This window comes from Sinohyriopsis cumingii, chromosome 5, assembly GCF_028554795.1.
Source record: "Sinohyriopsis cumingii isolate HCF-2022 chromosome 5, ASM2855479v2, whole genome shotgun sequence".
Classification (NCBI taxonomy): domain Eukaryota; kingdom Metazoa; phylum Mollusca; class Bivalvia; order Unionida; family Unionidae; genus Sinohyriopsis; species Sinohyriopsis cumingii.
The window spans coordinates 30,649,230-30,664,577 of record NC_142965.1 but is presented as its reverse complement, the minus strand read 5'-3'; the positions used below and the strand labels follow the sequence as shown (position 1 = coordinate 30,664,577).

Here is a 15,348-nt window from a genome sequence, read left to right as displayed (position 1 = left end):
TGACTGAGTTCACATTGAAGTATGTAATTTTTCCCTAGTAATTATAGCTGTTTCTTTTGGCAGAAAAAGGAGAACAAACTACTGAATGCTCTCAACGCCCACAAGGTCTCCACAGTAAGTTCAGTTAATCATTTTCTTTGATCAGTCTAACAGCCAGAAAATGTGTTATGTCACACATGCTTTATTCTAATTTTGTTAAGTATCTCCATTGTGCCCCAGTTGAATCAAAAATATACCTATAATATTTAATGACAAATAATGCACTTAACAGCCAGAAGGAATCATTTATCCGACAACACATTAATCCATGAGAAAATTTCACGGTAGCTCTTGCCATATTTCTAAGACAGAAAAATAAATTTTCAAAGAATCCATGAACTTGAATGTTTAGCACATGGTTATCCACCAGGGTCCATATTTGGAGTCTTTTATACACAGGGGTAATTTAACAATCAATATTAAGGACAACACAAGTATGTCACAACAGTTTCACATCCCTCCATAGTACCCAAATAAAGGCACATGCCTAATGACCTTGTATTATTTGCAGTTGGAGATATTTTGACCTCCCTTCCATCATGTAAACAAAACAGATGTCTCATTCAGAAATTGAGACTGAAAATATACATCTGACAGATACGGTGCAAATTGATGGAAATAAAAACACGCCATTGATCCTCATATGCAATTCTGTCACTGTAAAGCAACAAAGAAACCTGTTAACAAACTATGCCAACCAGTACTCGCTCATCCATTCATACATTACAATTCAAAATTCAAGTCACATTTTCCAAGTTCAACAATAAATCAAAGTTTTTTTCTTGCAAACCCCACATTAACAGCTACATTCCTTGCTTTTCTGTGCAACACTAGTGTACAAAATATAATTAAACAATAACTAATTTATATAGAGACAAATACTCCAGCTTGAGTGTCAATCCAACTGAATCAAAGTTTTGCTTTACAATAGATTGTCTACATAGGGGGCTATTAAACAAAAGGGTGGCCATATTAATTGCCATTCACAAGGTCATGTTCTGCAGATTGTTAAAATTATTTGCTGTATACCTATATCTTTCATATCTGTGATACTTTGTTTTGTTATTGTAGGCACTGAAAGAGATGAAGAACTTCATGTTAAAAGATGGAGAACCAATCAAGCCACGACAGAAATTGATGAGGAATTTGAGGGTAAAGACCAGATTTCTTTCTTAAATATCATGGAGTCATCTTGAACATTTAGGTGCCATTACAAAGATATTGTCTTTGCAAACAATTTCTTTATTACTCATTATATTACAGATGTAACAGACTTTTTTTTTTTTATCATCCATGTGTTTTCAGAGAAATGCAGGGATTTAGATCAGTCAGTCTGTGTATATCAACAGTCATCTATGAATTTTCTTTGAACTCCTCTAACACTGCTAAAGTTAGACTAATGAAACTTAACTCAGTGATAGTCACTATTGATGTCGATTGTGCAAACACTTTGGAATTTTAATAATACCCTGTGGAATGGGATGTGGAGGTCATGTTAGAAAATTAACATCTGTGATAATTGACTCTTGTGTCAAGATGTCTGACTGAGACCCATTGGTGACATCTAAGTAGTATTTCCCAACCTCCAAGAACTTATTTGTATGGGTCACAGTTTAAAAACTACTGACTTAGGGTATACATTCACTGGGTATGAATACACAAATTTATGCATGCAGCTGACACTGATACTGGTGTTCTTCACTAACAGACATAGACTTAACCCCTTGGTAATTATTTGAAAACTATTGAGATCCACACCTAATAACCATATATACATTTACTGGGCATACAGCCATTCATACACTTACTGGGCATAAAGCCATACATACACTTACTGGGCATATAACCATACATACACTTACTGGGCATAAAAATATACACTTAGTGGGCATAAAACCATACATGCACTTACTGGGCAAAAAAAACATACTTACACTTAACTGGGCATAAAACCATACATACACTTTCTGGGCATGCAAACATACATACACTTACTGGGCATAAAAACATACACTTACTGGACATAAAACCATATACACTTACTGGACATAAAAACATACATACACTTACTGGGCATAAAAACATACATACACTTACTGGGCATAAAAAATACACTTAGTGGGCATAAAACCATACTTACACTTACTGGGCATAAAATCATAAATACACTTACTGAGCAGAAAAACACACTGGGCATGCAAACATACATACACTTACTGGGCATAAAACCATACATACACTTACTGGGCAAAAAAACATACTTACACTTAACTGGGCATATAACCATACATACACTTACTGGGCATAAAAATATACACTTAGTGGGCATAAAACCATACATGCACTTACTGGGCAAAAAAACATACTTACACTTAACTGGGCATAAAACCATACATACACTTTCTGGGCATGCAAACATACATACACTTACTGGGCATAAAAACATACACTTACTGGACATAAAACCATATACACTTACTGGACATAAAAACATACATACACTTACTGGGCATAAAAACATACATACACTTACTGGGCATAAAAACATACACTTAGTGGGCATAAAACCATACTTACACTTACTGGGCATAAAATCATAAATACACTTACTGAGCAGAAAAACACACTTACTGGGCATGCAAACATACATACACTTACTGGGCATAAAACCATACATACACTTACTGGGCAAAAAAACATACTTACACTTAACTGGGCATATAACCATACATACACTTACTGGGCATAAAAATATACACTTAGTGGGCATAAAACCATACATGCACTTACTGGGCAAAAAAACATACTTACACTTAACTGGGCATAAAACCATACATACGCTTTCTGGGCATGCAAACATACATACACTTACTGGGCATAAAAACATACACTTACTGGACATAAAACCATATACACTTACTGGACATAAAAACATACATACACTTACTGGGCATAAAAACATACACTTAGTGGGCATAAAACCATACTTACACTTACTGGGCATAAAATCATAAATACACTTACTGAGCAGAAAAACACACTTATTGGGCATGCAAACATACATACACTTACTGCACATAAAACCATACATACACTTACTGGGCATAAAAACATATACACTTACTGGGCATAAAAACATGCATACATTTAATGGGCATATAGCCATACATACACTTACTGGGCATAAAACCATACATACACTTACTGGGCATATAACCACACATACACTTACTGGGCATAAAACCATAGATACACTTACTGGGCATGAAACCATATATACACTTACTGGGCATATAACCATACATACACTTACTGGGCATAAAACCATAGATACACTTACTAGGAATAAAACCATACATACACTTACTGGGCATAAAAACATACACACACTTACTGGGCATAAAAACATACACTTACTGGGCATAAAAACATACATACACTTAGTGGCCATAAAACCATACATACACTTAGAGGGCATGAAAATATACACTTACTGGGCATAAATCCAAACATAAACTTACTGGGCATAAAACCATATATACACTTACTGGACATAAAACCATACATTTACTGGGCATAAAAACATACATACACTTAATGGGCATAAAACCATACATACACTTAGTGGGCATGAAAATATACACTTAAATCTGCTATGGTGACTATCCTGAATATCTTGTTGTTGCTACTTGGTCCTGAATGTGAATGGTGCTGATCTGTCATCCAATATGGCCACTATGGCAGCCATCTTGAAAATCTTATTGCTGCTCCTCCTGACTGGAATGGTTGTAATTGGGTTTCCACTTAAGAGTTTATTATAATGTTTAGTTAGTTCCAAATCAAAAAAGCATCCTTCTGACATCCAGTATGGCCACTATGGCAGCCATCTTGAAAATATTGGTATTGTTACTCCTATTGAATGGATGGTCATATCAACATTTAGTTTTAAATGATGCTTAATTCCAAAATATATATGTTTGAAACTGAAGGAATATGGTATTTCTTTAGAATTTTCTTTCACAGTTTTCTGTTTTCTCTTTGTGACTGGGTGGGACATCATGCTACGTGTCTGCAGCATGATGCCCCAGTGCTTGTTAAAGCTACGTATAAAATCCTAATCACATACACACACATTCTTGGAATGTAACTAAGCTGAGTATATTAGAATACAAATATTGTGAATGCTTAATTCCAAAATATATATCTTTGAAACTGAAGGAATATGGTATTTCTTTAGAATTTTCTTTCACAGTTTTCTGTTTTCTCTTTGACAGAGGTTTTATTAAATACTGCTCTCCCTCTCTCTGTCTCTCTCTCTCTCTTTCTCTCTCTCTCTCTCTCTCTCTCTCTCTCATTCAAGAGCAATTGAGAGTCGTTTCATTTGGATTTAAGTCATTTCTGGGCATTAGAGTATAATTTGTTCAGATCATGTGGTATAATAATAAAATCATGATATCTGTTATAATAAAGTGTACTAATAAAGGTGTGATATATGATCATTAGCATATAATTTATTTGGATCATTGAGTGTATTAATAAAGGTGTGATATCTGGGCATTAGGGTATAATTTATTTGGATCATGGGGTGTAATAATAAAGGTGAGATATCTGGGCATTCTGGTATCATTTATTTGCATCATGAGATGTAAGAATAAAGGTGTAATGATGAAATTACAATGTTCAAGTATCATAGTTATCTATGTTGGTATCATAGTTATCTATTTGTTATTCATGTTTTAACATAACTACATAAGTACATACATATCTAAGCAAATTCCAACAACATATAGTGCTGTAGTCTGACTGTACCTCCCCATTTGTTGTACCCCCTATCAATTTCAACAAAATGGAAAGTTTTAATTGGATAAAGAGTGCACAGAACTTTATCCATTCATTCATTGTTTTTTAACTTCTAACCTGAATTTGACAGGAGTGGCCCTAACACTAGCAAACTTTGCACCTTTCCTGCTTGACAGATTTCCCATACTAACATGGCATCATGCTGCATACACTATGGGCAAGTTGATTTCCTCAGACAACATTGTGATGTAGTTCATCCTATTTGGTCATTGCTGGATAATTTCATAAATTACCATAATGTTGAGAGTTTATTGTTATATCCTTTGCACACATTTGCATTGAAATTACTCTGCTTGTTAAATCCATGCGAAAAGCAAATTTGTAATTGCCATTCTTTTCCTTTGCTTGATTCGACATTGTAAATATTGGAAGCAGATGACTTAGTATTTTCCTTCTAATGTACATACATTTGCAGTTGTGCATACACCCCTTCACTGAAAATGGACTTGTCCAAGAACTTGAAATGACTGGCGAATAGGGTTATCTTTTGCACTGAAAACTTCCATTTGGAATGAAATGCGCAGATGATAATGTGTTAGGGTCCCACCTGGGAATAATCAGGTTTGAAATTATAAGTCATTAAATGAACTGGTTAAGTACTGTGCATCTGTTATCTCATTTGTGCTTTTCATCTTTTAAATCAGTAGGGAGGTACAAACAAATGGGAAGGTATATTCAGACTATAGTGCATGATGCTTTTAATGAAGTTCTATTAAATGCATGTGAATTGAATACTGGTATGGTCATTGTAAAATGTTGATCATTCTTGCTCATTGATGAATCTTTTATTGTTTTTGTGCACCATCATGTCCCAAAATTGATTTCTTTCATGTTCAGAAAATTTTGTGAAATATGATAGTTGGTCCTGAATAATGCTGCTGTCCTCAAGTCTGATGGCCAAACATGATGACTGTCCTGATGGTCTTGTCAGAACTGCTTTTCCTGAATGGATAGTTATAGAGACATCCATATTGAAAATCAGGATGTGGCTACTTCTTCTGGATGGATACTTGTAGCAACATGCAAGATTTTCAGGATTTATGTTTCTAGGACTCTCTTTTCAAGAGAATTAGCCTCACAGAGATTTTCAACATGCACGTTGCTATGACCATCGATTCAGAAGAAGTAACTACATGAAGATGAATGCCACTGTGATGGTGCCAATGAAATTTGACAAGTCCTTGTATTTAAGTTAGATTCCAATGAGATAGTAATAAGTCAGGACTCGGAAATTGATTTGAAGGTCAAAAGTTGGGACTGAAGTTGTTAGCTGTACTGGCTTGTGATCATGAAAAAACAAAACAAATAGGAATATATTTTTATGAAACCCACTTTATGGATACACCTGATGAATCCCTTGATTGATGGGACATAAATAAAATAATTAGTTCCTTTTTTAAAAACATATAACTTATGGATTTAATCAAACTTAGCATATGGTTATAACTAGACATTGAAACAAATTATTGATCTTCTGTCCATCATATCAGGTTCAAGGTAAGAGGCCATGGCAAAGAATTATGTACCACAATTATTTACCAAATTTGGTATCTTGAAGTTTTTCAAGAATGTGAGAGATAGTTTCTATAGGCATGAGTATTTAGAAAGAAGAAACAGTCTTTTTTTGAAATAGTGGAAATTATTTTCTGCCAGTGGAACATCAGTCTTGTTCAGGGACTTTGGTATTACAGATATTATTGATATAAATATGTCATGGACAATACAGTAAATTTCTGTTCTATTACAGGTTGATATAGATATGTCATGGACAATACAGTAAATTTCTGTTCTATTACAGGTTGATATAAATATGTCATGGACAATACAGTAAATTTCTGTTCTATTACAGGTTGTGGAGCTGCTGGTAAACCTTCTGAAAATTCCCATCAAGGGACCAGATCAATAGTGAGCAAATTCCACCTGGTTCTGTGTTTTTTTAAATTTAAATTCCACTTCAGTTTTATTGTTTCAGTTTTATTATATATATATCAGAGTGTGTCAAGAGTGCAACATAAACAATTAAAAGTACATTATTATTGGATGAATGTGTCATTTGTCAACAGTTGCTTGTTACCGCTGTGAGTCTACAGTTTTGATGGAAATTTGATCAGACTTGGAACACAAGTTACATGGTAATTCAAGGTATCTAATTAGGTTTGGCATGAAAGGTGTCATTGCAGAGTACTCAATCAGGCGTTGAATGGTGTAATTGTACAGTAATCAGTCAGGCATTGAATGGTGTCATTGCAAAGTAATCAGCCAGGCATTGAATGGTGTCATTGCAAAGTAATCAGCCAGGCATTGAATGGTGTCATTGCAAAGTAATCAGCCAGGCATTGAATGGTGTCATTGTGCAGTAATCAGCCAGGCATTGAATGGTGTCATTGCAAAGTAATCAGCCAGGCATTGAATGGTGTCATTGCAAAGTAATCAGCCAGGCATTGAATGGTGTCATTGCAAAGTAATCAGCCAGGCATTGAATGGTGTCATTGCAAAGTAATCAGCCAGGCATTGAATGGTGTCATTGCAAAGTAATCAGCCAGGCATTGAATGGTGTCATTGCAAAGTAATCAGCCAGGCATTGAATGGTGTCATTGTGCAAATTAATCAGCCAGTCATTGAATGGTGTCATTTTGCAGAATCAACCAGTCATTGAATGGTGACATTGTGCAGTTATCTGTCAAGTGTTGAATGGTATCATTGTGCAGCAATAAAAAAGTTATAAGGTGTTCTTGCTTCTGATTACTTGAACTTGTTACCACTCTGAGACTATATTTCTAATCTGATTACTTGAACTTGTTACCACTCTGAGACTATATTTCTAATCTGATTACATGAACTTGTTACCACTTTGAGACTATGTTTCTAATCTGATTACATGAACTTGTTACCACTCTGAGACTATGTTTCTGATCTAATTACCTGAACTTGTTACAGGCCTTATTTCTAGCCTGATTACATGAACTTGTTTCAGGCCAGTTATTTCTGATCTTATTACCTTAACTTGTTGGGGCTTCGAGTGGCTGAGTGGTCTAAAGCGCTCTCCATTACAGATTACTGACATCTCACCTCTGTCTGCATGGGCTCGAGTCTAGGATTCGGCCAATGTGGGTATGTGAGAAAGCTTGCCAGTAGCTTCTCGTGGGTCGGTGGTTCTTCCTGGGGTTTTACCGGGTTCTTCCTCCACCATTAATACTGGCTGCCATGCATAGCCTATTGTGTGCTGAAAAATGGTGTTAAACCCAACAACAACAACAACAACCTTAACTTGTTAATCCTTTACCTGATCACAGAGTGTATGGTTTTTTAGCCCTTTGATATACATGTAGCAAAGTTACCCAGTGCATTGTGCTAAAAATAGAACACCTGTTACCTGTTCGACTCCATGCACATAGGCCTGCCTGTTAACCCTTTACCTCATAGAGCAAAGCTGCCCAGTGCAGTGTGCTATAAATAGAACACCTGTTACCTATTCGACTCCATACACATTTTCCTGCCTGTTAACTGTTAAGCAGTGTAGTGTATGTTACGTTTAACAGCAATTTTAACCATTTTACATTTTTGGTACTCATCTATTATGTATTGAAAAATTTAAGAGTAAAGTCAGATGGTTGTAGCTGTGTAGTTATTTTTCACAAGAATTTTTTATGTGCTTTAAAATCTTGAGAGAACTCGTTCACTGTCAAGTCAGTGAAGCTGCATCACCAGCCGTAACTGCCATTTCTCATATTCAAAATGTACAAGTTCTTTGTCTGCATCCTCATCAATAAATCATCTGAATTTGATAATTTTTAAAAACTAATTGCTGCCTACATCAATATCAGAGCCTTTACCTTATTGAAGCTTTCATGGTTGTGATTCTAATTGTGAAAACTCGAGTAAGTACTGAACAAAATCAGCAACCTCCATTTCAGAGAGTGGAGAATACGACCCAGTTACTTTAAATAGCAGATTTCAACCAGAGCATAAACATTGACCACATGATTTGACTTAATGGTCATTCACACCAATGAATGTAGTATCCAATGGGGGGTTTTCCTCAAAGGTTGCATGATACAACCTGCTCAAAATGGCTGATGTTTACAGCATGCATCAAAAGGTGCTTCCATGAGAATGGTGTAGAGGCGTGCAAAGGCGCTTGCATGATAAAAAGGGTTAAAGGCCATATTTCTGAGTGAGATCCATGCAGTTTAACAAGGTTTTAATGAATAAAATATTTCTGATCTGATTTTGATCAAACTTTAAATATGGGCTTATAGAGTAAAACCTGATTTATTTAACCTCTGCTGTAAGCAACCACATCATGGCCAAAATGTTGATATGGATGGGTCAGTTTTGTTATTTAAATGTGCTATGCATTGTCATGAGCAACCACCTGCTGAATATGACCAGTGCCCACTTTTAGGCAAAGGATGAATTTCATGCACTGCTTTGAATGACTGCATCACAAAACTGGGTATAAACACTAAAGAAAATATGTAAGCAGATTGTTCTTATCCCAGATGAAAAAAAGAATTGTGTCTTGCTACTGGTATCTTATCTCACTAAGGCCACATTATACATTACCGTAATCAGTTGGTTGTTGCTGTTGTTGTTGTAAGGTTTAATGCCATTTTTCAGCACACAATAGGCTATACATGGCGGCCAGTATTAATGGTGGAGGAAGAAACCGGGAAATCCCTGGAAAGAACCACTGACCCTCGAGAAGCTACTGTCAAGCTTTCTCACATACCCACAGTGGCCAAATCTGAGACTCAAACCCACACAGACATAGGTGAGATGGCAGTGATCCGTAATGGAGAGCGCTTTAGACCACTCGACCACTCGGAACCATAATCTGTTGGTAAAAGGTAGGTAAAAAAACCCGAGTGATTCTGTAATGCAACATTTAGAAGATGCATGAGTGACTCCAAAATCTGTTGACACAAATGAACCTACTATTGAACGAAACCAAAATGTCAGTAAAAGGACCTGTTATTGGTTAGAATTTGCAAACATCTTGGTTCTTCATTGATAATCAGCTTATCAGATTTCACTTCTTAAAAGGTTGATAAAGGTTTTGCAACAGAGCAAACTTGCAGTACCTCTTTAATTATGACATTGTCTGTACATTAGGTAAACCTTTTGTAAGAGCCAATGTGGATTCCAGTGGAGGTAAGTTCATTTTGACCTTGATCAGAATCCAAACATTTGTTACCACAGCAATGATGGATATCTTAACATCTTTATTATAAATGTGAATGTTTTATGATAGGTGTATATCTTTATTGGTATATAATTTTATAAGATGATTGCATTTAACACTTTAACTATGAAGAAAAAATAAAATACATGTACAGTCATCATTATAAATTTTATTTAACCCATTTGAATTTTGACCTTGACATACCATATGGTATACCGACTGTCTTGAGAAACTGCTTTGGGGCAGGGGTGGCAGCAGAAGACCAATGATCCATCAGGATAGGATATACTGTATTATCAACATTTCAGATGAGACCGATATTGAACGAGATTTACCCTAATATGAGTGACCTTGGCATCAGTGTTTGGCTGAACTTTTTAACTGTTTGGAACTATATTTCTGATTTGATTTTGATAAAACCTTGAATATGGGTTTATATCATCAAAATTGGAAGAATTTGATCATGAGTAAGATCCATACATATTAATTAGATGATCTTGTTGAGCTTGTTACAACTCTGGAAGCCATATTTATGATCTTTTTTGAACAAATGTGAATATTCACTTGTACAATCATGGTCTCACACAAGTTCATTGATGAACAAGATTCATACCTATTATGGAGTTCATCTGATTTGCTATAAGACCAGAATCTCACATGAGTTCATTGATGAGCAAGATCCAAGCATATTATTGAGGTCATCTTGCAGCTGATTGGCTGATCTTGTAACCAATCATGAGCATGTATTTCTGATCCAATTTTGATTAAATCTGATACTACGCCTGCTTATTGAATGCTTAACCTTTAAGTTAAGTGAGCAGTATTGGATCCCCTTGGACCTCTTGTTTCATGTCAAATTTTGAAGAATTAAAAATAGATATGATCATTGTTGTGTTGTAAAAAATGTATAGACATTAGTACAACTTTACTTGATTCAAGCAATATTGGATATAACATTGAAGAAATTATCTTTAGAAGTAGAATACTGTAAACCATTTTCTTTCATCATTTTCTTGCAGTCATCTGACAAGGATATTTATGGATGCATATGATGTGTTAGCAACCTACCTGTTTGGAGACAGTCGGAAAAATGAGCTGTACATTGCCAAATACATAGACTTTTTCCTCACTCAGTTTGATATCAAGGAGGTATGTCAACACAGTTTGGACACACACACACACACAGAGTCAAATTTCTAATAATAAAGATGAGAGTCATAAAAAAATTCTTACTTTGGTAGACCAATTCTACTTGTAGTTGTTATGTGGGTACTTTCAAATTTGGCATCCTTATAATTATTTACCTAATGAAAGACAAATACTGCTTTTGTAAATCTAATTTGCTAAGTTTTTAATATGTCTGTCTTGGTCTGAATTACAGAATTATTTCCATGACATTGCCTTTTTCTTGCAATATCAGATACTTTTATTGGCTTTTTTCCTTGTTTCTGAGGCACTATAACATGATGATCAGGGTCCACAAGGTTCCATTGTATTATGTAATGTATCCTGCAGTATCAAGATAAATCGAATAAAATGTTGCATGTATATTGTTGTTGCTACACAAGATGGGGGTTATGTGGAACACAAAAGGCTTAAGTCACACAGTTACCAACTCTAATTTCATGCATTTTAAACAAGAAATACTTAAAACAGAGATTGTCACAATATTATTTTTTTAGGCAGAGAACTGTATATTGATACATGCATCAATAAGAGAATAGGCAGATGAATAGTGTGAAGACGTACATTGACCAGTTGATCCCATTTAATCCATCATAGTAATTCCAGTGCCAGAAGTGTGCACAAAGAAGTATTATTTATATCCATAACATTTCCATATCATACAATCAGAAATCCATTACTGTGGTTCAACTATAGAACAAAAATGTCCATATGGATATTTCTGTAAAAGTACGTACGGACTCCATATCCAGTCCATATGGAAAATTTTGTATGGGATCTCTTTGTTCAGTGATGTCATTCAGATCTTATTTTGCCAAAATATTTGCACTAAGTTATGAAACACTGTATAGTATATTGTTTGAAATTTTAATGCTGGATATATCTGAAGAGAGATTTTTGGCAGTAAAATGTTCAAATCAGACATTGGAAATTTATAATAAGAAACATGTATCTGGGCTAATAAAAGTAAATTAACCTAAATTCATACATGATGTCTGACTCCATAATGCACTTGAGATGAACAGAAAAATGGTACACTAGTATGAAACTGCATTAAAGATTTCCAGTATAAACATGTAACCTCTAAACCAGCCTCAGACAAGTTTGGAAGTAATCATTTGATATCATAGATAAAGACAGCAAACAGTCTTAAAGACAGAAGTAAGTACAAGTGAAATAACCCCCATATGGTTTGAAACAGATGTTGACACCATGACTTTGTACTACTGCAAAGCAGAATGGGGAGTAGCATGTTTAATTATAACAGCAAATCCATCTCCCCTACAACTTAATGGATCTGTTCCAGTCAACATCCAACAATATTTACACTGCCAATACAACTAATTGTACTAAGTACTTGATTGCAAAATCAGTTTGGAGAAATTAGTAAATAGGAACTGTAAGAAGTCCAAATGAATTTGTGTAAGCATACTATAGCTCTTGTTTGCTGAAATAATTATATTTTAACTATGTTTTTCAGTAACTAATTATATTTTACTCTCTCTCTCTCTCTCTCTCTCTCTCTATATATATATATATATATATATATATATATATATAATATAATGTTCAATTAAACTATTTGTTAATTCTTTGAACTAATAATTTTGTTAAGATCAGAACTCTTTCCCAAAAATGTTAGAAAAAAAATGGAAATGGATTAATCATCAGAATGTAACTTTGCTATTATTTGTTAATGAAGATGGCTACTAAGATTACAAATCATTGTTGATTTGGATAAATTGCCAGCCAATTTGCAAGTCTTCTCAAAGCAGTATTAGTAGTATAGCAGTCTACATAGACAGTTGATTATGTCCATTTAATTTCTTTATTAGGGTAAGATTGGGCTGCATGCAGCACGCTTGGTGATGGAATTGATAAGGGACAATCGTAGAATTGTGGACAGAATTACACATGATCACATTGACAACTTTGTGGATTTGTTACGCAAAGAAAAAAATTATCGGTACCTGGACTTGTTATCTGTACTGTGTGTATGTGATGGAGTTTCTATCGCTGACAACCAGAAGTACATCACAGAAGTCTGGCTCATGAGAGGAAGCAGGGTAAGTTTTCATTTTTTGGCAGCTTAAAATGTATGTTTGATTCAGTAATATAATTTAACTGCAGTGGGGGGAGGCATTTTGATATGGTCATGTTAGTACAGACATTCGTGTCTGCATTGCTATCTTGTCAGCAGAATTACTCAGAAACCACTTGACTTAGTAATAAATATTGTTGGCAAGTTATTGTGCATATGAAGGTGACCTCATTAGATTTTCATAAAACGTTTACATCTGCATTTTTGTGACAACCTAATAGGCATGACTAAGCAGAAACTATAACTAATATATTTAGACAAGCAACATTTTATTCTTGGCATTTTTTTTCTTCTGGAAAAACAGTGGTTTGCTATAATTAATGCAAGACAAACAAATATACCTAAAAACATTGATGTTATGATATAATCATAGTGTAATACTGACTTAATGATATCCAAGTGTAATACTGACTTTATGATATCCTAGTGTGATACTGGCTTTATGATATCCTAGTGTAATACTGGCTTTATGATATCCTAGTGTAATACTGGCTTTATGATATCCTAGTGTGATACTGGCTTTATGATATCCTAGTGTGATACTGGCTTTATGATATCCTAGTGTAATTCTGGCTTTATGATATCCTAGTATAATACTGACTTTATGATATCCTAGTGTAATACTGCCTTTATGATATCCTAGTGTAATACCGGCTTTATGATATCCTAGTGTAATACTAGCTTTATGATATCCTAGTATAATAGTGACTTTATGATATCCTAGTGTAATACCGGCTTTATGATATCCTAGTGTAATACTAGCTTTATGATATCCTAGTGTAATATTGCCTTTATAATATCCTAGTGTAATACCGGCTTTATGATATCCTAGTGTGATACTGGCTTTATGATATCCTAGTGTAATACTGGCTTATCTTCAAGGTCTTTATGTTGGAGTTGAGTGATATTTCAGGTGGGCAAGGCTGAAATTAAACAAGCCAGATGAAAAGTTATATGACCACATATTTTTGAATGTGAAAGAACAAGGGCAGCATTCATTAAGAACAATATTAATGGTATGTACGTTAATCGAAGAAGAAATTTTGTCTGTTAAGCTCAACTGTTCGTTGTTTCAAAGAAATTTTCCACCTAGTGGGAAAATGCCCTTGTCCAGTCACCACAGCGCTGAACTTTTATAATTTTTAAGCTGTGCTTCCCTTAGCCATTCCTTAACAACACAAAAAAACAACATAGATGTGTTTAAAAAAGCAAAATATTTTCATTAATCATGGGGGGAAACAAAGATAAATCTTTAAACTTCCATAATTCATGTCTGAAGCATTTAGTTGGTATAGACAATAAACAGTCCTACATAGAGCTCATTTAAAACTATCCTTGGGGCAGTTTATACAGTTGATTATCATTAAATGGTAAAGCAGATAGAGATAAGCAACTACCATTTCACAGATTATTTAATTGACTCAGAATACCTAGGATGATGCTGTGTCAAGCTCTTTTTGAACACTGTTATGGAGAGTCCATTAGGTTAATTTGCATAGGCAAAGCACACCTAATGGAACAACCCAATTTGGAGTATAGCTACAATCACAGAGAAGCATGCTGAAGAACAAAAGTTGTTATACATTATTGCCCTGAATGAGAATGTTTCAGCCATCATTGTTAAAGATCATTGGCAAGTTTGTGATCAGCGGCATTGTTCTTTGAATTTGGATTTTACTCCATATTTAAAATGCAAAACGTGATTATTTCAGTAGTTTTAATAGTGTACAGCTGTGATTCATTTTTTTAAAAGGCAAAATGTTTAAATTGGAGCTCTGATTTAAGATGAGTCATCTGCAAAACATGCAGAGTCCAGCAAAACTGAATTTCAGAACTTGACACAGTTTGAAATGGTGAAATGCAGTAGCAAGAAGGGGAGCATTTTATATTTTGCATACACTGCAAATACCATATTTGACATTAGTCAATCTGGAGTATGAGGCATCTGTCAGTGTTGCAACATGACCCATCATGTTTG

At 34.7% G+C, this 15,348-nt stretch overlaps 1 protein-coding gene across 1 annotated transcript in view; it reads left to right on the top strand.

Annotated features, from left to right (window-relative positions):
• Window positions 1-15,348, top strand: part of LOC149798873 (inositol 1,4,5-trisphosphate-gated calcium channel ITPR2-like) — a 367,714-nt gene that overhangs the window by 101,783 nt on the left and 250,583 nt on the right. The window contains exons 15-19 of the mRNA XM_089957788.1: window positions 64-114; window positions 1,111-1,191; window positions 6,749-6,804; window positions 11,104-11,233; window positions 13,105-13,335. Coding sequence (XP_089813914.1) covers window positions 64-114; window positions 1,111-1,191; window positions 6,749-6,804; window positions 11,104-11,233; window positions 13,105-13,335 — 549 coding nt within the window. The remainder of the gene's footprint in view (window positions 1-63; window positions 115-1,110; window positions 1,192-6,748; window positions 6,805-11,103; window positions 11,234-13,104; window positions 13,336-15,348) is intronic.